The sequence below is a fragment of the Macrosteles quadrilineatus genome, unplaced genomic scaffold, assembly GCF_028750875.1.
Source record: "Macrosteles quadrilineatus isolate MER2022 unplaced genomic scaffold, UCM_ALF_1.0 Scaffold_8__2_contigs__length_117827958, whole genome shotgun sequence".
In the NCBI taxonomy this organism is placed as follows: domain Eukaryota; kingdom Metazoa; phylum Arthropoda; class Insecta; order Hemiptera; family Cicadellidae; genus Macrosteles; species Macrosteles quadrilineatus.
The window spans coordinates 29297740-29323194 of NW_026542601.1; the positions used below are offsets into that span (position 1 = coordinate 29297740).

The window sequence follows — 25455 nt, forward strand, 5'->3', positions numbered from 1 at the left end:
AGAGGCCTGGGGCTGGAGGGCGGTGTTGTCCGCCTTCTCAGAGTCGTCGACCTCTGGGTACTCATCATAACGCGACGATGTTCAAGAACATGTATTACAAAACTTGCGTCAGGTTCTGGCGCAAATAATCGAATAGGACCGGATTATTTCTGGAATTGGGTGCGGAATAATCGGTGTAGGATGCATTGCACGACGTCCAAGTGCCACGACGTCCAATAATATTTATTCAGTGCCACGACGTCCAAAACATAATTTTTGAGTTGTTGCACGACGTCCAAGTGCCACGACGACCAAAAGTACAGTAACTGCCAAAAATATAGTCTTTCTACAAGCTTTGGACGTCGTGACACTTGGACGTCGTGAAACAGCGCACTATAGAATTGTAAAAAAGTTACATTTGCGGGAGTGTTGCACGACGTCCAAAGTCGCTGCCAGTTGCACGACGTCCAAGTGCCACGACGTCCAATAAATATTTGACTGTTGCACGACGTCCAATATAGCTCAGCGCTGTTGCACGACGTCCAAGCTCCTTCATGATAACCGGTTACGATGACCGGCTACTTGCCGAATAGTGTTCTCTCGTGTAAAATGCTTATGGAACGTTTATTAGTTATATATACATGGGTATATGTTCTTGTTCAGAAATATACATACTATGAATATTTGAACCATTAATTGAATCATCATAAAGTAAAAAAAAAAACATAAAAAGAAAAAAATAAACAAGGCAACAGTTGGAAAACTATAAGGTTTACATGTTTTGAAAAATGATGACATTTTCTTGACAACCGATCAACTTCATTATGTTTGGAGTAAGCTTTTAAATACTAATTTTTTCAAGACTAGATGAATGTACATTGATTAACATGATCTTTGAAAACTATTTTTTATACCCTCATTTTAATTTTTACTAGTATAAGGAATAGAATGCCTTTTTCGAACTGTTTTTTAGGCTTCAATTAAATGTCTTTATGTAGCAAATATGTTTGTTAATAGTATTCACTTAACATTGACTTAATTTCATTTCAATAAATTTTGTGTTTGTGTTTTGCTACACCACTTATTAAATTGCAACCAATGAGAATCTATATAAATAAAATTGGTGTTTTGTCTGTACATTGCTCAGAATCATTCATTTGTAGGTTATTTTTACGTTTTATACATTAAAGAAGCCGAAACAAGTCTCATCTAAATTTCTGTCTGTCTGTCTTCCTGTAACACTCAAGATGACATTTTACGCAATCTTCTCCAGGAAAACGAGAGTACCTATCAAGATCCAAGTCATTTTAATGTATTCACTGGATTGGCGATAGTGTCTTTAGCCATTAAAATATGGCCTCACTACTTAGTAAATAATATTACGGACTTTAAAAAATGCAGTTTTGTGCGATTTTTGTCAAGTTTTCGTCCAATTTTTATCACATAATGATCTATGAAATAACGAACAGCTGTTCGGATCAAGATTATTTTTTCTTGCTGTCACTGATATGTTTACAAATACCACAACCATTTCCGATCACGTTTTGAAGGCAAAGCCCATTTATCCAAGTGAGATTAAAATCGTTGTCTTACATAACGGATTTAATTAATCGCAAGTGGAATAATATAGTGAAACCGTAAATGAAATTTAATAACATCATCCAGGTTAGGAACCAGAGATTCTTTGTGTATAAAATTGTTCTTGAGTTTTGATAACCTTGAATCAGTGTTGTATAGGGCTGGGAAACTTTTTTTATAAGGTTGTTTTTTTTTTCAAACTGAATAAGTTTACATTAAAAGTTGTTTACGAATAAAGCAATGGGAAATAATTTTGATTGCCGATAACTTTTCACGAGAAAATCCAAAACCAAGAAATCAATAACCTTGGGACTTGATTAACGCATTTAATTTGTCGGACGTAATTCTTAACTGTAAACGTTGGTTTTTGGTACTGGTTTTTTTCCTTAGAACCGTTGGCAGCAGCAAGAATCATTTTTACGTACCAACACATCACTGTAATTTACAAATTAGTTATCGTTGGTGTTGCACCTTATTTATACAGTGGTATTACAGCCTTATTCAATTTAATTGATGCCTTAACTGTATAAGTTTTGCTTTTTCTGTCTGGATTCCAAAATGTTAGTTTATGCTAACTAAATGATAACTCATTTAAGTAAAACATTTGTTTAGCAAACCATCATGAATTGTTTACGATTTACGTTGTTTATGTATCAATAGTTCGTGGCCTATTTTGGTAATTTTTATTATAGGTTAAATTACCATTACCAATCTAAATTGTCTATAGTACTTCATTTTGTAAAGTAAGCCGTCATTTCGACAGCATTTCGGGTCATCTTCGGTCCAAGCAAATATAAATTGTTATGATAAAATTTGATGACATTGACAAAGATTTCAAATTCTAATTTTATATGTACTTTGTTATGCTTAAAACGTAGCAAATTCCCTAATTAAGTTCTGTATTTTTGTGTGTATGTCTGTTGGTAACGCATTTATGTCCTTATTTCTCAGTGTCACGAAAAGGACAAGAGCACCTTGATAATGAAAATGTCAACCCGAATAAAGTGTTAAATGGTAAGGTTGAGGTAGTACTTTATGTTGCATATAATAACTATTGGACTATGTTTATTATATTTAGTACTCTTTGACTTCCTTATGAGAATTCAAATGTTTTTGTTTTACATATGGTTTTCTGTTGTTCATTAATTATTCTGTAAATAAGTTTGACCAAAATAGTACATCATAAAAGTTTCTTCCAGTAAAGTATTCTTTTCATTTCATTCTATTTAACTTGTAACAATAGTATTTTATAACAGGTTATGGGTCCAGACACCCTTATATTGTGTGTTACAGGTTTTAAATAGAATAATTTATTGCTTGAGATAAAATCTTTAGTATGGAATTTGTTATGCAAAAAATGGAATTGCTGCATGGAAAGGACAACTGGGATGATTGGAAATATCTCATGCAAATTAGGCTTAAAGGAATCCCAGATGCATACGAAGCCATTTCTGGTAAAATGGAATTGCCAGAGAAACCTAAAGATGAAACACAAGCTGCAGAAATGAAAGAATACAAAATGAAGATGGATAAGTATAACAAAACACAGTCAGAAGTAATGTTTATGTTAGCATCTTCATTAAGTAAGGAAGTAAGAGCTCAGGTAAGAAACCTAGAAAAACCAGATGAGGTTTGGAAGGAGCTGCATAATCTATTTGCGGAAATAGAGGAAAATAAAGCCTATGATATATGCTCTCTGTTCTTCACCTACAAATGGGATCAACACTTGGATATGGCTGGGAACCTATCTGCAATCAAGTCATTATGGGTAAAGCTTCAAGAAGAAATTAAGAAAATCCAATACAAGAAAGAAGATAGTTTACCTCAGATATTGTTGATTTGCAAGATTTTTGAAATCCTACCAGCAGAATATTCCAACTTTCAGACAACTTGGTTAATGATTCACAAGGATAAAGCGAGAAACCTTGACAATCTTACAAATTGGCTGTGTACAGAAGCAAGAAAGCTGACTTCAAAGGAAAATGAGAAAGAAGATACAGCTTTAATGGCGGTCAATAGATCTAAAGAAGCCAAAGGTAACTTAGTAGGTCTACAGAAAAACAGCAAAAACAATGATAAAAAGAAAAAGTTTCCATTCCACTATTGTCACAAGAAAGGACATTGGTTGCAAGAGTGTCAGAAATGGATAGCGGATGGAAAACCTGAAAGAAAACCTGAAAAGAAAAGCTTGGAAAAAGAATCCAAACAAGTAGCACTAACCATATTAAGTAATTGTGTTTTTCAAACCCAGAATACTACCGCATCACATGATTGGTACGTGGACAGTGGTGCTACCAACCATGTTACACATTGTAGGGAAATGTTTACTGACTTTGAACAATTTGAGTTACCTCATGCAGTTACAATGGCAAATGGACAACAGACAAGTGCTATTGGTAGAGGAACAATTTGCATGGAAGCAAATTTGGATGGTATTTGGAATACAGTAAAGCTAACCAATGTATGGTATGTACCTGGTATTTTTGCAAACCTATTTTCAGTAACCGCTGCTCAAGATTTAAATGTAAATAGTAAATTTGTATCGACATCCAAGGATTGCACTTTGTTTGATAGAAATGGTAAACCACTCATCAAAGGACATCGAAGTCAAGGCGGAGGCTTGTTTAAATTAGCAGTAAGAAAATCAGTAGACCTCATGGCTGTTATGGAAGGAGTTCCAGCTGTTAATCAGTTGCAGTTACTTCATGAACGACTAGGACATCAAAGCAAAACTCATGTACAAGAAATTGCAAGGAGAGAACTGAACCTTAATCTCAAGCTTGACAATGAGGTATGTGAAGGTTGTGCTTATGGAAAAATGCACAGAACACAATTCAGAAGCAGAGATGAACACAGAGCTTCAGTACCTGGTGAAATCATTCACTCTGATGTTTGTGGACCTTTCTTTGAGTCGATTGGAGGTTCAAAGTACTTTGTATTGTTCAAGGATGACTTTACTCGCTACCGCAGTGTTTATTTTATGAAGACAAAATCTCAAGTTGTAGAGAAGCTGAAGCAGTTTCTTGCAGAAGTCAAAGTCACAGGCCATGTAATATGTGAGTTGAGATGTGATGGAGGAGGTGAATTCGACAATGAAAGTATTAGACGAGTCCTTCAAGTGAATGGAATACAACAGTTGATCACAATGCCATACACACCACAACAGAATGGATCTGCAGAGAGAGAAAATCGGACCATAGTTGAATGTGCAAGGTCAATGATGCATGCTCACGGTGATCTGCCTCAAGGCTTGTGGGCTGAATTGATAAACACTGCAGCCTATATTTTGAACAGAACTGCTAAGTCATCAGTTGCCGGAAAGACTCCATATGAATCATGGTTTGGAAAAAGACCTACGATAAAACATTTACGGGTTATCGGGACAGATTGTTTTGTCCATATTCCAAAGCAGAGAAGACGTAAGTTTGACAAGAAAGCGATGAAATGCAAACTTATTGGATATGATGGTAATGATGGATATCGTCTCTGGAATTCATGGAAATGTACTGTCATTCGGTCCAGGGATGTAAAATTTTTGAAAGAGCCTATTAGTGAATCCATAGTAAATAGGCCTATATCTTCAGAAGAAAAAGTCCCCGATGAAGCAAAAGATGAGAACTGTTCAGCCCCTGTAGTAGAAAATGTCCCCATTCTCTTTCCTGAAGATGAATCGGAAGAAGATAAATTGACAGACGAGGAAGCAGAACAACAGGAAGAAAACGTTGTGCAAACTCGCCAACTCCGAGATAGAGCTATGGTAAGGCAGCCCATTCGTTTTGAAGATTTTGTGATGAGTGCTGTTATGGGGAACACACACTATGAACCTAATACATACATGGAGGCATCGAACTGTGAAGATCATCTGCAATGGCAAAAAGCAATGGAAGATGAGATTAACTCACTTCACATGAATGAAGTGTGGACACTTACTGAACTACCCAAAGGTCACAAAGCCATACCTTGTAAATGGGTATACAAAGTAAAAACAAATGCCGATGGATCCATAGAGAGATACAAAGCCCGTCTAGTAGTAAAGGGATTTGTACAGAAGAAAGGAATTGATTATAATCAAACCTTTAGTCCAGTAGCAAAAATGCCAACAATCAGAAGTGTTATCGCAGTAGCTGCTAATGAAGGCATGAAACTTACACAATTTGATGTGTCTACTGCCTTTTTGTACGGCAAAATAAATGAAGAAATTTATATGCATCAACCAGAAGGATTCAGTGATAACAGTAATCACGTCTGCAAGCTTAATAGAAGTTTGTATGGTTTGAAACAAGCACCAAGATGCTGGAACGAGAGAGTTGGAATGGTCCTAACAAAACTGGGACTGAAAAAGAGTGATGATGATCCATGTCTTTTTATCCGTAACAACAATGGACATAAGTTAATCGTTGTTCTATATGTTGATGATGGACTCATTGCTTCAACTCATGATGAAGACTTAAATTCATTCCTAGTAGAATTGAATAAAGAATTGAAAATCAAGTCAAAACCAGCAGATTATTTTTTAGGATTGGAGATTTCCAAATCTGGTGAAAATATCAAATTAAGTCAAGGAGGATATGTTTCAAGAATTTTGGAAAGATTCAACATGGAAAACTGCAGATCAGCACCAACACCTATAGTAAAATCTGAACAGGAAGACAAAAGAACAGATGAGACGTCTTTTCCGTATCGAGAAGCTGTCGGAGCTCTTATGTACCTCATGGTTAGTACCAGACCGGACATAGCGTACGCAGTGAGTGTCGTCTCCAGAAGCCTAGAAAATCCTACAATAAATGATTGGTGTCGAGTGAAGAGAATACTCAGATATCTTCAGGGTACTAAAGATTGTGGAATCGTGTACAAGAAGCACATTGGAAGTGGCGTTCTTAATTGCTACAGTGATTCAGACTTTGGTGGTGACCATGAAACCAGGAGATCGACAACAGGACTACTGACTCTGTACGCAGGTGGAGCGATATCATGGATCAGCCAACGACAGCCTTCTGTTCAACTTTCCACTACGGGAGCAGAGATAGTAGCTGCGAGTGAGGCGGCCAGGGATGCAATTTGGTTAAAGCGATTACTAAGCTCATTAACTGAACTTAAAAGTACACCTGTGATCTTCGTAGACAATGAAGCTGCTATATGTCTAGCACAGAATCCAGAGCATCACAGAAGAACCAAACACATTGAAATAAAACACTTTTTCATTCGAGAACAAGTGACAGCAGGAAACCTGGAAGTGAAGAAAATTGACACAAGTGAACAACTAGCTGATTTGTTTACAAAACCTCTTCTTGGACCAAGGTTGAAGGTTTTAAGACAGAAAATTGGACTGGCTTAACGTTCCCATGATGTCTCTAAGGAAGCCTTGAGTAGGGGGAGTGTTGCATATAATAACTATTGGACTATGTTTATTATATTTAGTACTCTTTGACTTCCTTATGAGAATTCAAATGTTTTTGTTTTACATATGGTTTTCTGTTGTTCATTAATTATTCTGTAAATAAGTTTGACCAAAATAGTACATCATAAAAGTTTCTTCCAGTAAAGTATTCTTTTCATTTCATTCTATTTAACTTGTAACAATAGTATTTTATAACACTTTAAATGCCTTTAACCATTGTGGGAAGTAACTTTCAACTATAGGCCTTAGGGCTATGCCTCATAGATTTGTTTTGGCTTGAAACTGTCAGATACTGTATTTGCGAAGGTTTATATATAATAGTTTTGCCAGCATATCTGAAAATATGCAAACCAACTGCTTTTCTTAATATAAGAAGGTTTCAACTGACTACTTTAAGATCCCCGTGCGTAGAACGGGCACACAGCTAGTATCATATAAATAAGTTGCACACAGGGTTCTTTTGTTTCCCCAACTCTAAAATACAACGCACATGAATTGAAAATGTTATAGGTTTAATAGTACTGTAGCGAATCGAATATCAATAAAGTTAACGTATAACAATAAATTTACATATTCCTAGATTATAATTGAATGTGTTTACGAAGGAACACCACAACCTCAAAATTCAACATTACAGTATATTTACTCAAGATTTATTGTTTTCATATAGCACAGTTGATGTTGCCAACTAGCGTGGGAGCGGAAGTCCTGATAAAGGCTGGTTCTCGGAAAAGTAATAAAATAATAAAATTGTAGTTTGAATGAAACATTTTTTTATATTTTGTACAGGATTCATGGGATCCTCAGCATCAAGTACAAACTGCAAAATGTGTGTCGAAGGTCTGATTAGACCTTCCGAGATTTAGACCTTCAGCAACTGATCCGTTTTTTACCTTCCTTTAATTTATTCTTTTTCATGTTGTGCTTCATGTAACATACATAGACTAGAGGGCCGCTCATGCCCTTGACAAATAAATTAACATTTTCGCACTAATACAAATCAATATCGTCATTAGACAAGAATTAAAACATAAAATTTATAAACAAAACCTACCACGGCATATTCTTGAACAAGTATGCCTACAAACCTACGATAAGCATGTTTGTTATTATTATACTTAACCTACAAATGCTATGACTTAGGGCATACCTGTTTTCCTACATAAAACATGCGAACTAATTGCGAGTGCGACGTGAACTTAGAAAAAGACTAGTAAGAATTTACAACTGTGAATTTCTCAGAATTGATTGACAGTTCAGATGAACCTACGGCCACAGACTACGGAAACCTACAGTATTATTGTATTAGTATACTGTATTTGTATTATTGTGTTACTAGCAGAGTACCCGTCCTTCGTACGGGGTTGACATATAAGTATAAATGCTTATTGCAGTTATGGAAGAGGACACGATTAAAAAAAAAAAAACTGGTCTCTTAATTTATACGGTATCCTATTGTGTAGCACACATCTACCATAGTCCTGATGTTCTTGCACCTAGACCATGGAAAAAGTAAAGTTCTCATTGTGTACCACAACTTTTTTTGCTAGTTGGTTCAAATTAGCTGTGGTCATTAATGCAAACAAACAACATAATAGTGCTGCACCCTGTTTGGCAAGCCTTATAACTTTTTAATGCTGTTTAATATCATAGAACCAACTTGTACAGTTGAAACGGCTGACAAAATTCTTTAATTTTTTTAAATATGAATTCTCATAAGGTTAACATGAGAAAGTCCAGAGCTAGAGCCACTGGGGCGGAGACTGAAAGAATTTTTGAGGTAAGAATATGTTAATCGGGGATGTCATCTATCATCATACCAAAGTTCAACCTTGTCGGTTTAGTATTTTTCGCGTTTGCTTGTCACAAACATCCATCCATCCATCCATACATCCATGGTTTGCACTGTAAACAAAAAGCTATCACAATAGTTCCATACCGACAAATAGGAAAAATAGGAAAATATAAATAAATATGGTAAAAGGGTAATTTTCTAACATATTTTAGTGAAATTATATAATCAGGCAAATGGAAATTCAGTCTACAGATTTGCTGTGGCAGGGGGATTATATTACGGTTTACACAAAAATAAATCAAAACATAAACCTCATAACACTCAGGAAAAGGGCCTAGGTTGATAGGGCAATGATTATAGAATCTTAATTATTTCCTATATCCATGATGAATGATTTCTTTTAAAACGAATTATTCCCACTGTTTCACAGGAAACATTTTTAACCATTGTAGTAACATCATTATAGCTTAAAAAGTTGATAGTTTACATAATATTTAGCACATTTGACGGATACAACTTTTTTGAATTCGTCATATTATAAGTGTATGAAAATTCATATATCTGTGTATCAATATCTACTTATCTCATTTCTGTTCAATGGAAGTTATACAATTTCAATGATACCGGTACTTAAATGGGAAGTCTTACAGCTGTTATAAAACTGTGCATACATTTTATCTTACGAGTAAATTTGCTACCAATTGATATAGTATGACAATTCGTTCTACTGCAGTACTTAGAATTCTACCACTACTCACATTAAAACCAACCATATTTACTTTTGGGCTAGTGATTAATTTATTGTATTAATCATACAATATAGTGAATAGTGTAGGTAGTCATTTATTTATTTCGTTTCTATGACATAGCTCTATTTTGTAGAAATCAATTATGCAATCATAACAACAGAAATACTGCATCATTACATTTTACGGTGACATAGTATTTATTTTACATATAAAAAATTTAAGCTAATGCAATAATTAGTTCAATTAGAACCATTGAATATTGAATAATTTAAACATTAATCGAAGACGAAGCGGTTGACAACTTTCAAACAGTTGACTAGGACTAGTTGCCTTCAATAATTGCAATGCGAACTGTATGCACTGAGGTCGGCAAACAGTGTTCACAGTGTGCAGGCACTTTGGACGTCGTGGCACTTGGACGTCGTGCAACAGTCAAATATTGATTGGACGTCGTGGCACTTGGACGTCGTGCAACTGGCAGAGGCTTTGGACGTGGTGCAAATGATACGTCTTTACAATTATATAGTGCGCTGTTTCACGACGTCCAAGTGCCACGACGTCCAAAGCTTGTAGAAAGACTATATTTTTGGCAGTTACTGTACTTTTGGACGTCGTGACACTTGGACGTCGTGCAACAACTCAAAAATTATGTTTTGGACGTCGTGGCACTAGAAAAATATTATTGGACGTCGTGGCACTTGGACGTCGTGCAACACTCCCTCGGTGTAGAGTGACGATTTCTTCGGATGATTGTCGCGAATAGATGTTTGGCGTGAAAACGATCAAAAATGGTCGAATTTTGACTCAAGCCTCTCTAAATGCTACGTAGACATGTTTAGGTTTCACGGCTTATTACTGTACAGTATTAATAATCAGAGGATCGGCGATGTGTACATGCTATATTTCTTCAACTCTTTAGTTAAGGTTGTGGAGCTTAAAATAGACTTTAATAAAGTTTCCAATGGGAAACTCGTCCTATTGCACAGGACCTCAATGGAAACTAGGAACTCTAATACTCAATGTTAATGTTCACTCCTGTCATCAGTAAAATGCTCTTGTGTACATAACTCTCAAATCGCGTCGAAATCGAAATATTTCATGTAGAATTTTTCACACGGGTCGAAAGTGAATCCCACGTAACAGTGATTAGCGAGTTTCAACCTACAGAAGCAGTGCTACCTACAACGACAAGGTCATAAATTCTGTACACCTCGCGGACATCATTTGTGGTAGAAGCGAGAGTGCGTTGATCTATCTCGCAGTTCAACTTTAATTTGACGACCTTATTTGCGTTTCAACGCTTTTATTATGTGTTAATGCACCGGTGAGTTATCAAGATATTTAAACGTATATTTAAAAGGTCAAATCTTATATATTAAAAAAATTTGGTTTTTCTTTTCCGAGTTCGTTTGGCTCTTCTACCCGACCGATTTTCATGATTGAGGTCTCAAATTGAAGCTATGCACGCACAGATTTGCCATCAAGCATCGGCATATAATTATCTATAGTATCACTCGGTTTATACGTAAACAAAATTTGCTCCCCATGTATTTCTTATGGGAGTTAAATTTGGTTTTTCTTTGCCGAGTTCGTTTGGCTCTTCTACCCGACCGATTAACATGATTGAGGTCTCAAATTGAAGGTATGCACGCACAGATTTGCCATCAAGCATCGGCATGTATTTATCTATAATCCCACTCAGGTTATGCGTAAACGAAATTTGCTCTCCATGTATTTCTTATGGGGGTTAAAGTTGGTTTTTCTTTGCCGAGTTCGTTTGGCTCTTCTACCCGACCGATTAACATGATTGAGGTCTCAAATTGAAGGTATGCACGCACAGATTTGCCATCAAGCATCGGCATGTATTTATCTATAATCCCACTCAGGTTATGCGTAAACGAAATTTGCTCTCCATGTATTTCTTATGGGGGTTAAAGTTGGTTTTTCTTTGCCGAGTTCGTTTGGCTCTTCTACCCGACCGATTAACATGATTGAGGTCTCAAATTGAAGGTATGCACGCACAGATTTGCCATCAAGCATCGGCATGTATTTATCTATAATCCCACTCAGGTTATGCGTAAGCGAAATTTGCTCCCCGTGTATTTCTTATGGGAGTTAAATTTGGCTTTTCTTTGCCGAGTTCGTTTGGCTCTTCTGCCCGACCGATTTTCAATATTGAGGTCTCAAATTAAATGTATGCACGCACTGATTTGCCATCAAGCATCGGCATAAATTTATCTATGATCCCACTCTGCTTATACTTAAACAAAATTTGCTCCCTATATATTTCTTATGGGAGTTAAATTTGTTTTTATTTGCCGAGTTTGTTTGGCTCTCCTACCCAACCGATTAACATGATTGAGGTCTCAAATTGAAGGTATGCACGCACGGATTTGCCATCAAGCATCGGCATGTATTTATCTATAATCCCACTCATGTTATGCGTAAACGAAATTTGCTCTCCATGTATTTCTTATGGGAGTTAAATTTGGTTTTTCTTTGCCGAGTTCGTTTGGCTCTCCTACCCAACCGATTTTCATGATTGAGGTCTCAAATTGAAGGTATGCAAGCAATGATTTGCCATCAAGCATTGGTATGTATTTATCTATAATCCCACTCGGCGTATACGCAAACGAAATCACTCCCCATGTATTTCTTATGAGAGTTAAATTTGGTTTCTCTTTTCCGAGTTCATTTGGCTCTTCTACCATTTCCCACCATTTCTACCATTTTCATGATTTAGGTCACAAATTGATGCCATGCACGCAAATATTTCACATCAAGCATCTGCATATATTTACCTACTGTATTACTCGACTAAAAAACATAATTTGATTATTTTCGAATTCTTACACCAATTTAATATGTATTTTACCAGTTATAATTAAATACTATATATTTTGGTCTAAAAACTTTCAGTGAAATATCGTCTTTCATTTAAGCGATTAAGATACTGTATTATTCAATCACAAATCATAAATTTGATTATTTCTCGCATATGATATTATATTTATTTTAACGCTGCGGAGCAGCATGGGTCCTCTAGTCTAATATTTAAACGTTTTTAAATTATTTAAAATCTAAATGTTAGTAGCCTTTGGCAATTCGATTGCAATTAAGCAAAGTTTCTGCTCGCCGAAACTGGAGAAGCATTTATTCCAAACTTAAGGGTGACTTTTGGAAAACAAAGTCTGTGGTCAGAGCATGTGAAATTCAAATCTCTCTGCATAGAGTCTCTCACAGAGGTACTGAGGCCCAGCAATAAAAATAGTAAAATTATCTTCGGAAACGTGTAAATATGTTAACATTATACCGATATACGCGTTGCCATTATTTCGTATGGTTTTGGTCATTCGAGCCGGATTTTAATTTCATCAATAACTTCTTGATCAGCAATGTTCTAGTTTAATTTCATCACGCACATTAGGATACTTTCATTATGTGCAATGTCATGTTTTCGAGTAGGACATTCATCTAATTTAACAGTCAACATAGACTTAACAATTGGATATCCTTATTACACAAGAACGATCGTGAAAATACCACCGCAGGACGTTCTAGTTCTCTACATCCCGGTCTCTTTACTGCTCCAGAATCCTGAATGGATCGACCATGACGACGTCCGACCGCGTGCGAGTGTCCTATGTGGCGGAATAACAGGGGAAAGCCATCCACTGTAGAATGTACGTGTAGAATGTAGAATGTACGACAGTTGGAGACCTAGGGATGTACTCGCTGGACCATTCAAGCGTAACTACCGTGTAAATAGCGTTTACTGTCCCAGGGGATCCACTATAGCAGAATACTTCTTACTTTGAGGTGAATACATTGTGATTGATGGTAGTCAGAGAGAAAGATGTAGCTAATGATAAGAATGATGAAATCATTGTTTCCAAATGGTTTTAACTTAGGTAGACCTACCGAGGAGTCCGCAAAGAGTGTGTTGTTAAAATAATTCAAATTCTGCCTGACACAATAACATTATGTACCAAACTAAAAACTAGAACATCTACTAAAATTTGGCGTCTTTTATGTCTATGTTTCTTTGGAAAAGTAGGAGATAAAATTTAAATATTCATTCAAGAGTAGCATATTCTACGAGAGGCTTATTCAACTATCAACTATGTTCTATTTGAGAATAACATTATCAAAACCTGGTCCACATGAGATTGATTCAACCAAACCTTCAAACAAAAATTCTATCCAGCATGGTATGTTTAGAATCTTGTACAAAAGCAGTCTCTCTAGCCAATATTCCCGTGCCAAACCATGACCCGGTTCTTCGCCAATCGATATCGAACGTTTCCTCCATCGGATGATTCAGTTACCGGATATCAGCACAGTTATTGCAACTATCCGGCATTTAGGGTTCTGAACGGTTAAACACCAAGGTTCATAATTGCAGCCGGTTCGCCATTATTTGGGTCACTGGGAATCATGCATCAGAGCGCTCAGATGCGCTTTTAAATAGTGTTCATGTAAGATGGGTATGAAACAAATGGGTTAGGCTAGAGCAATGATGTAAAGAGCTACTGAGTTGTTTATATCGTTGGGCTAGAGCAGTGTATCAAGATTAAAGTTAAAAGTTGGTAAAGGGAACTTATACTGTAAAATGTATATTTTCAAAATTAAAAAGATTCAAACAATTTCAATGTGACAATTTATAAAACGATTCATGACAATCTGGGGTTGAGTATGATTAGGTAATGTGTATTTATAATATTGACAAGAGTTGGATTGGATCATTTCCGTTGTTGCCTCCACTTTTGGATCTCAAAAAGTACAAAGCATTGTCTTCGGGTACTCTTTCTTTCCCAGAAAAAAGTCTTGCAAGTGAAATTTTGACCTATTGAGGTGTTAACCTTCTGAAAATGGGCGGATCGAAAGTTCAAACCATTTTTTAGACTTGAGTAATAATACACAACTTGTAGGTAACATCGTGTATACCACTTTACACACTTCGCTTGCCCACATGAATCCCTCGTACCGTTAGTGTTGTCACTATCAGCTGATTCCTCACTACGGATAACACTCTAGTGATAACAGTGGAAGTGATCAGCTGGACATTGTGCGTGTGCGATGAGGCGCGAAATTAGAACTACACTGTGTGTTATAGAGGAGGCCATGTGGTAACTAGTTCATGTTGTGGTAAATTGAAGCTACTGGAGATTATGAGGGCTCTTGAGCCAAACTTTCTTGTGGCCTGGAGGAGAGAATGCCTTTGAGGAGCGGCAGTCTTCAAAAGCCAACCATCTAAGCTCAAAATTCTAAGATCACGTCACGTCAAAGAACCCAATTTTCAAAAACTTTAATCGAAGTTAAGGCAGTTGTGATACTCTAGTTTTTTATGATGTACTACTTCAGGATTTTTGGTGTGTCTAGAGACCAAACGAAATCGTAAAATGTTGGACTATGAAATCTCTTAATTTACCCTAAGGATGGACTCACAATTTCTTAATAACAACAATGACTTTCCTTGGTATAAGAACGTCAAGAGTCGTTGGATTTTTAGAATCTTGAAAGAAGGGTCCTTCTGAGAAAAAGAGTTTTTCAAAAAGGCATTTGACTCCCTCTGAAGAAGGAATATTCTTGAGAAGAATGACTTTTCTCAGAAAGAAGCCCACACAGGATCTTAGGAATCTGAGGATTTCGAGGGTCCCGTAAAAAGACCGTGAAAGATGTCTGGTAATGGTGTCTGATGAGGGTGGTTTACATTAAAAGAAAGGCCTGTCTGAAGAGGAAAGAGAGCAAGTGCTTTACGGGTACCAAAGATTCTTTTGGGATACTCCAAGTGGAACCCAATCGGGTAAACAACCAAGTACAGTATATGGATATCATTGTTGCCGCCATTGTAAACTAGACCAGTGACGTTAAATAAACTCATAATACACTTGAACAGAAAGGAATTCGAGCCTTACCTTCCCAGCTATGACAGCTTGCACTGTGAGCACCTGCGCAGGTTTGTGATACTCCAAGACCTCTCCCGGCAGTGCATGACCGACTCCTGGATCGAACCATACCAGCTCTCCCTGAAACACGAATGATAAGTAAGAAATTAATTAGTGCATGAAACAAATCTGACCTTTTTAAGAAGTAATAATTGTATTGCGTTGAGACCCAACTGGACGTATACGGCCACAATTTTACTCTTTTCGACAAATAAACGCTTTTGTGGAGGTTACCTTTTGAAACATTAGGTTTGGAGATTGACTGGATTTTTAACCTAGGAAGTAAGCTTGTAACTAATTATTGGCTCTAGATGCTGTTTTTTTTTTAGCCGGTTGATGTCCACTTCACCATACAAACTCAATGATGATATCTACAATTTGTAAGAAGTCTTCGAAGTGATCAAAATAATGTAAGTTGGTCCTGAAATGCTGCTACAATATGTCCAGTATGATGTTAAGCTTTCCTTAAATGTTTTCTTGGTAGTATAACAGTTATATCTTTACACTCACTTTTATTTGTGTAGTTGTCTCACCACAACTATTTACTACTATGTATGACAAAACCTGTCTCCTGACTGCCAGTCTCTGGTGGATGAAGGGTCGGGAGACAGGTCCCATCATACAGACTATAGAAGAGACATTTCTATATCAATCCCATTCACCATATTTGCATTTAATCTCGTATCTTTGTTCTTTTCCCATGGTCAGACAGAGAAAGTACTCGTGGACTACGGTCGGTGTCGGAAGAACCATAAACTTTCTATAAAAAGCGTTACCTTTCTCTGTACATACTCTCTAGATAATTACGACGAATAGGCATACTCGCCTAATACCGATGGTTAGCATTATAACTATATTAGAGGCTTGAACTTTCAAGTCTGCGATTATGCTAACGAAACATCCACTTAGTGATGTCCTTAAATAGACCGAACAAGGCTTTTATGTATAGATATGTAAATAGTAAAGTTAACAGGGTTTACTTGGATTGATTTGATTACTCCTAGAGATGCATACAACAGCAAGACGAGCATATTCTGAAGTTGGAGTAATATATTGGTGTGAAATATCACTGGCTGTTATCCTTCGGGCCTGGATTCAAATCCTAACAATCGCCAATTGATAAAGCCACGTGATAATTCCATAGGCTAATGGTTTCCATTATATTGCCACCCGATTCTAAGAGGCTTTAGTTGGTTAAATTTCTGTTTAAAATACGTTCAAAACAAGTATGTAGTGATCGATGTTTATAGTTTTGTACTCCGCACTGTTTTTTTGTTTGCAATCTACGATACTTTTTCATCCTGAAACTAGCAACAACTTTAACTTTTGAATGTGTACTAACATCAGTGAATTGGTACTTTCCTGTTAAAGGAACATTCATTATTATCGATGATTTCTTTCCGATACATCGATATTCTATTTTTGATCCGATAATGAACGAGATGTCAGCTGACAACTACGATAAGTAAATATTGATCAGTATTAACAAACAATTTAAAAATATTATATTGAAATGAAAATGTTCTTAACTAACCTTACCAAACCAACCAAACTTGCTGTAAAATTTCCAAATTCCGTTTCATATTACTCTCATGCCTTTTCTGTTAACAAACGAAATTTTTAAATGATACAGCAAACCCAGCAAGTTTGGTAGGTTATGTTAGGTTAGTTTAGAACAGTTTTACTTATTTATGTTTTGCCTAAACAAGATCATTCAGTTATCAATTTGTAATTTAAATGTGTTTGAAGATATAAAAACAGAAGGTATGGATCGTAAAGGAAAACAAAAATATCGATATATCGAAAGAAATCAGGTCGATAATAATGAATGTTCCCTGTAACAGGAAAGTGCCAGTGAATTTATACTTAAAACCGCTATGCATTACACTGCAGCTGAGTACACGAAATTGCATTGCAGACGACTCAATTTCATTTAATTTACCGTTGCAATTGCAATCGGCTCTATGATTGCATTCTGAATAGAACTGTTATCAAGGAAATTGCATCCCGATCTTTCCGCATCAACACGTATGAAAACCGTACTTTGCGCTGAAAGTGTTATGCATATAGATTTATCGACTTCAAAATATAGAGCTGGTCCAAATATGGGTGTCAACTACAGTATACAAAATTAATGTATCTAAACTTTCAACCAACAATCCACTGAGCATTTTGTATTGAGACTCTTCTGCAGAAGCAACCTCATTAATATTCTTTTATTTATGGCGATCGTTCCAAGAAGGTAGCTCCAAAAGTATAAAAAAAACCAAATACTTTATACCTGCACACTTTGACATAATCAACCACCGATGAAAAACCTTTAAACCTCGATTCCGATGGATAAGGGAATTTAACGTTTTGTGGCCTGATGATGTACTCGAGTGCGAAACAGGACTAACCAATTTCAAAGGATCGTTTGACACTAGAATAGGTGCATTACTTAACTTTTCTAAACCTTTTACAACTGTAGAACTAACCGGTCTAAGTTGCAGCGAAGTCTCGTCGTATCCCGCGATACTCCTCGGCCTCTGGGTGACCATGACCACAGTGTTGGTCTGTCCATGGTCCGTCACAAGGGAAGCGGTCACCTTATACACCGGGGTCTCCGGGGACGATCGCGTCCTAAACCTTGACTTGGCCTTGAGATCAGCTGATCCCTCAGTCTTGCTTCTTCTTCTCCCCGTGCACAGTGATGCCAACCCAACCTTACACCCGGGAGGGGGTGATTCACTGGTGTTGACGTTGTATCTTCCCCTGACGACTCCCAGTTCACTCCACCCCCTACGGAGACGGAACCTTCTGGGCTTCTCGGGCGGGAGGGGAGTGCTGGGTGCCCAGAAATGGGAGAGTTCTAGGGACAAGTCCATTTCAGCCGGGAGTCACTTGATGAGTGGGCATTTCTTTATGAAAGGTGGTGTATTTTAGGGTGTTAAATTGTTTACGGGTTGTGATCGTTGCTACATCTTTTGGGTTAAGTAAATTTCCTCTATTTACTACATAGTTTAATTTTTAGAGGTTTTACGTGTTTAAAATAGACTAAGTGAAAGAATCTGAATAAAATCGAGTGAGTAAACATGAATGAAAATTGTGATTGGATAATCATATGAAATCTATTATTTGTTAAGCTTGTATGATCCCTTCACCTATTATGTATTCGAAATGAGACTGAGCACGTTTATAACTACTAGCCTGACACCTAAATCCCCCTTAGTCGATTTCAAACTTAATCACAAAATAAACAACTGACGGTGCAAATTTCACAAAATCTCCATACTCTGGTTTCACTCATCTTTGAAACACTTCTCAACCAACAAACTTCGCAGATTTAGCAACATCATATCACTTCACTTGTTGCTACACACTGTTGAATATGCCGATTCTCTCCATCGCGTTCCAAAACTTCACTAACCACCAAACTCAAAGACGTTTTCATCCAGTTTTCCACGGACGTACAGACCGTATAGCACCCACGGAAGCACCTGAGTCACTGGCATAAACGGTATCTCCACAGACGAAACGCATCCTCGCACATTGTTAATTGTTGTGACGCAACAATGCCTACACTTCCGGTCTACAGCTACAGTCCTTCCGGTGAAGAATGGTCCTTACACCCACATCATGGTTGACTTGTCCGAACAAAAAGAATCTGTGGTTGGTGGTTCAGTGAGTTTGCATCCTTTGAAAGTGACTTTTAGAAGTTCTTGGGATTTATTATTCGCAGTCAGATATTCCTCGGGTGAGAAAAATGTTTCTTTCAATTAGATGTTATTAAGTTAGCTCTTGTCACCTTTATTCTCGCTGACACTATTTTGCAAGTTAGCGTATTTGTATGGTAAAGGGTGCTTGAAGAAGGAGGTTCACATAGACAAACACAGTAACACCGGTCTAAACGCTTGGTTTGGGAATTTTAGCTTTCCTTATTTACTTTGGTGTCATTTGAAGAAAAAATATTCTATTTAGAAAGTGAGTTTCCATATAATTCTTGGTGAAATTTAAGGTACTTCTAGAATAAAGCATTCAGGATGATTATCCAGTCGCTGAGAAAGGTACAGATGGTACACACATAAACCAAGCAGGTATTTTAAGCCAAGTATGAATGGAGTTGAGTGTAGGATGAGTGGCACGATCTTGTAGTCTTGTTAGTGACTAAGACCGACATATTCCATAGACACAGCTGTTAGCCCATACAGCTAATGGCAACTAATATACAGTTTATAGTGGGATCCGAACCACATTTTTGCGTTTTGTCTAATTATCAAGATAGTACTGCGGATAGTCGTAGTACTCACTACTGCTGACGTTAATCCACACCAAGTAGTATCGCATCCACAGTGAATGCCTATAAATGTCCACAATTCATGCTCTCCTAGTAGCTGGATTGCAGGACGACGCCACCGTCCCAGTCGTTGGCATGACAAACAAACCTTCCCAATATGAACTCAAATTGGGAACAATTTTGATCATCGCGAATAATGAATAATTTAAAAAACATCTTCATAGACTGTCATAATTTAAACACTGGAACATGTAATGCTGGTGATTTTGTAATTTACAAAATTGTAGAGTGGAAATGAAAACCGGGTTAAGTGCCAAAAACATCTTTTTGAGTTATTGCAAAAAATATCAATAAAACCATTACTGTTAATTTTTTTTATACCAGATTATTTACAGTAGCTACAACAAAAGATGAGTAATCATAATTTTATGAAACAACTCTTTTTAAAAGTCACTAATAGAATTTATAAATTTTTAAAGTTACACATTTGAGACAAGGAGTATGTCCATATTCATAGTGGTGAAAAGCGAGCTAAGTACCTATACTTCAAAACCATAAAACGGGGTATGTGCAGAGTTAGTAAACATAAAAGATTCAAAATATTTTAACATTTCAGACGGGTAAAATATAAATTAAACAAAATAATATTGAAATCAAGTTTTATTATCATAAAACATCATAAAACCCGTAAGAAACATGAAAGGGTAAACGACAAATGTGTTGGTTTTAGGTATAAAAATTTAACAGTTAACTCTCTGTAAAAGTGTTTACATATTCCTCCTTCAGAAATGGTATCATATTCTTAAGTTCATATTTCTTCTCTTTTTTTCATTTTGTTTATAGCATTCAAGGACTTGTGGTAGGTGTTTCAGAGCCTCTAGCTGCACATTTTCTTTAAAACTTTTATTTTTTACATGGCTCCAATGCACTGAATGTTTTTTTAGGACGTCTCTTCTTAGGATTAACTTCTACTAACTCTGTATCGCCCATTTTAAGTATAAACTCACGTGAACACCTCTACCAAAACTGCCGGAACATTGCATAGCCTCAAAATGGGTTGTAAAGACGCTTGGCACATAGCCCGGTTTTCATTTCCTCAGCTGATGAAGTTGACCCATGCGCATTCTAGCGGCCACTGTTTAAACGTCTTGGAGCTATTGTTTTGCAGATAACCCGCTTTTTAACGTATTGGGCTTGGCAGATAGCACACATTTTGACACTTAACTCATTTTTTTATTTTTTTGCACTTAGCCCGGTTTTCATTTCCACTCTACAATTGATTGTTTGTTTACAAAATTACGATAAGAGTTGCCTTGGATAAAAAGGTTACGACAGAAAAGAGTAGTAGGCCTATTATAAACACTGGGAAATTGTATATGTTTTGAAAACAGACAATACTGTATGTTTAAAGTTCACACTTGCGAGAGGTGTAGACGACACGTCAGAACCGGGTTATTGAAGCGTAACCGTTCGGAAAATCGGGAGTTGAGAAGAAAAACTGCAAGTCATCGTTTCGGTACTGTTCTGAACAGGTTCGCCAACATAACTTACCGTTGGGAGACGAATGGTACAGTTAAAACATTGTATAAATCTATACAATGTATATACATTTTCATCATACTGCAGCAAAAACAGTCGTTTTTAATGCATGCGTTGCGGGTCTAAAGTAGCATTTTTACTCTCTAGGGAGCAAAAATCATTTTTACTCTCTAGAGGGAGTAAAAATCAGCTGTTGTACACAGTTGTAAATTTCGATTGTGGCGATCGTATTGATTGAAATTATATATCAATTGATTTGTTAGGTAAGGTTTTAGCCTATTGTTGTCGATCGCTTTACATATCGATGGTATAATGTACTGTAACACAATCGTTATAGACGAAACGATTGAATCAGTTTATCATCTATACTATTATAAAGAAGAGGTGGTGTCTGTGTGTGTGTTTGTATGAGCTAATCTCAAAAACTACTGGTCGGATCGGGCTGAAATTTGGCATGATGATAGCTCACATTCCCGATTAACATATAGGCATATTTTTATCCCAAAAATCCTTCGGGGCTCCGCCCCAGTGGCTCTGGAGTTTCCCATGTTAACCTTATGAGAAATGGAATTAATGAATCTTAACAGCTGTTTCAATTAAACAAGTTGGTTCTGTTCTATGATGTTCAATAGCATTAAAAGTTACAAGGATTACCAACAGGGTGCAGCACTAGCACTATTATTTCTTTTACATTTATGACAACAGCAAAAGGTGAGTGAGCGTAGCGAACGAACTTCAACCTGGAGGCGAGTGAGCGTAGCGAACGAGCTAACCTGAAGGCAAGTGAGCGTAGCGAACGAGCTAACCTGAAGGAAAGTGAGCGCAGCGAACGAGCTCCAACCTAAAGGTGAGTGAGCGTAGCGAACGAACTTCAAAAAGAACCGAAATTTCTTAAACCATGTCCTCACTCATAACTGCTATAAGCATTTGATACTTATATGCCAACCCCGTACGAAGGACGGGTACTCTGCTAGTACTATTATAAAGAAGAGGTGGTGTCTGTGTGTGTGTGTGTGTGTTTGTATGAGCTAATCTCAAAAACTACTGAACCTACTGGGCTCAAATTGCACACAAATGAAGCTACAGTTCTGAGGATACATATAGAACTATTCCCGCTTCGATATTGTCCTAGGGCTATGCCCCGCGGGCTTTAAAAAATCTGAGGTGAGAGATTTAAAAGTAAATATTGATTGATGTTATCCATGGTAACAAAGAACAAACCTACAAAGTTTAAAAATGTAAACAAGCAGAACTAACTGTCAAATGAGTTTTGATTTCATAATTCCACACAGCTGATGGTTCAAACATTTATTTAAATACTTCACGAATATTAGAACAGAGAGGGTAAGGATCAAAATAATGATGTCACTAGCCTGAATGTAAACATTATTTAACATTTCTTAAATGGAGCTGTCAAACCATAGATCCAACTAGCAACAAAAAGCTGTGGTATACAACGAGAACTTTACTTTTTTCTATGGTTCAGGGTCAGTGGTAGGACAAAAGAACTAAACTTTCTTAAACCATGTCCTCACCCATAACTGCAATAAGCATTTTATACTTATATGCCAACCCCGTACGAAGGACGGGTACTTTGCTAGTTAGATATAAAATATGGACTAACACGATCGGGTGACATTTAATTGCGAAGCATACGTTTTGGCTTTGAAACTGTCAGATATTGTATTTGCGAAGGTTTATATGTATTTATATACAGTAATAGTTTTGCCAGCATATCTGGAAAAATGCACACTAAATAAGCAAACCAACTCCTGTTCTGAATAGAAGGTTTCAACTTACTACAAGATTTCCGTACGTAGAACGGGCAAACAGCTAGTTAGCAAATTAAATTGAAAACAAGTTATAAGTAGTTTTAAGAGGTTACTCTAAATTAGGTTTTCTAACATAGTTTGTTCAAATAATGGTGCAATATGAATATGATGAAAATTATAGTTCACCACACGGGCAAAAAGTGACTTTTTAACCCTCGCTCATTTTCCGACCTCGGCTTTCGTTTGTTTTTTTCGTGTTTATTTACGTAATTATTCCGTTCGTTGCAAGAGGACAGTCCAAAGCATGGGCTTGTTACTATATAAAGTTGGCATTACTATCGCGGTTAACTGATTAAACAATGGAGATCCGACATATTTAGTTTAGGTTGAATCTATAATTTGGTACTCAAGCACAATGAGAACTAATCTAAAATACAACAATTACAACTATTTTACGTTTTAAATAGCTAGTAAAATATTTAACTTATAATTATTTTATTTCCTTCTGCATTCATCAATTGTTTTATTCAAACAATAATAAACAAGATCTACCTGATTACTAATAAACACCAACAAATATCGTTGATTTTATCTTTAGCGGCATCAGCTCCTTGATTAATTACCAAAAAGAAAATATTTTACGAATTACAAAACCTTTTAGGCTATACAACCAAAAACATGCTCTACTGTATTATCAAAATAGCACTTAAAAACGTGAGACAATTAATATATTTACCGAATAATACCCCAACACTAACGGATAAGGGCGAAGGCTGAAATACGCCATCAAACAATAGCACTGAAGTCACACTCAACAACTAGACTATAATACAAAGCTACTGTTAAAAACCACGAACTGTTAAAGTTTTAAAACCACAAACCACGAACGCAACCGTTTGAAAGTTGCGAAAATCACAGGAAGTTTGGGCGAGGCAACCTAACCATACAATCATGGCAAATCAGCTGTTACAACAATGAAACAGCTGATCGAATTGCGAACTTGGAAACACCAACCTTAGGTGACTTCAACATTCGGTTACGCAATTTAAAAGGACTACCATACTGCTATTAAGTTAGGTCCTAATAAATTGCGTAACCGAACAAACTGGTAGTTGTTTGTCATCCGATTTTAACAAACAAGGTCTCATTTGATTTGGATTTAAATTATCTATCTTTTTAATCATAAAAACAATTTTATTAATATTCATGAAATTTGGCATTAGGGATTTTATATGGCCGTCATATTGAAATGTCTTGAGATATTATTTTTAACCTCAGTTTACCTTCTAAACAACACATGTAAACACATTTTGCAATTTCTATCTTGAAAAATGCCAAAGATATGAAATATTAATTTAAATCACAAACAGACCGACCGACAGAAATCTAGGCATTTTAGACCCATACTTATACGACATTTTATGTTTGTCTTAGCCCAAAGAACAAGTCCACAAAATATGTCCAGACAATTTGGAAACAACCTGTATGAATAGAATTAATTTGTATATAGCTTTAGTTAAATAACTAGTTAAAACTGATTAAAGCCACATAATTAAATGATAGTTGGGTGAACATTTCTTAGTAAAGAAACAATAAGGCATATTTTGTTAGTGTTGCAATACAAACGAAAACATTGTTTTGCCACGGTTGTATAATAAATCGTTAAAGAAATCTCGAATCAATTATCATTCTGATGTTTGTTTATACGTCATATTAATCAACAGTTGGCTTCAAAGATCCAATCCTGATACTCGAATCTCAAAATTAAAATAAAAAACCTGTTCGATTAGTTGATGTTACAAATAAATTAGGATAGGCTACTTAATAATAAAATGTTTACTATTAAATTAAAACAGAATGAAGATAATTAATCATTCTCACTAATTTATATATCTCGCCAGGGGGTAAAAATCCGGGCCGTACACTCTATTTTTTATAATTTGATGTGTTCTAATTAAATTCACAACTGTGAAAATATATGTTTAATTCCACGTCTTATCCATCGAGCTGATGTCGCGAAACTCAAAAGTTCGCGGCCGGAATTTTACCCCCTGGTTTGTGACGTCACGTTTGCCCAGGGGGTAAAATTCCAGGGGGATAAAAATCCGCTACCCCATTTAAAAAATGCTTAAATCGCGAAATAATAACATACGATTTTCATCAAATTTCCATGCTACTCCACAAATAAAATATATTGCTTCACTTGAATTGAATATAGTGAACAAGAGTATTGCGTATTCAAATCGTGTTCTCGATTCCCAATAAATGTCAATCCATTCGCTCCACTGAGTCGAATATTGCAACGGTTTTCCTAGAAAATTGAATAAATACCTTCCATTATTGTTAGCATTGGAACAAAACGATTCTGAGGCTTGTGTAAATATACTGGTACATTGCATAGTCAGCTATACAGTACAAACA

General features: G+C 36.4%; 1 protein-coding gene across 2 annotated transcripts in view; it reads right to left on the reverse strand.

The window, feature by feature from the left end:
- LOC128999264 (unconventional myosin-XV-like) overlaps window positions 1–25455 on the reverse strand; it is a 170801-nt gene that overhangs the window by 117716 nt on the left and 27630 nt on the right. For both annotated transcript variants that reach the window (XM_054425659.1, XM_054425658.1), the window contains exon 3: window positions 15418–15528. In XM_054425659.1, coding sequence (XP_054281634.1) covers window positions 15418–15528 — 111 coding nt within the window. The remainder of the gene's footprint in view (window positions 1–15417; window positions 15529–25455) is intronic.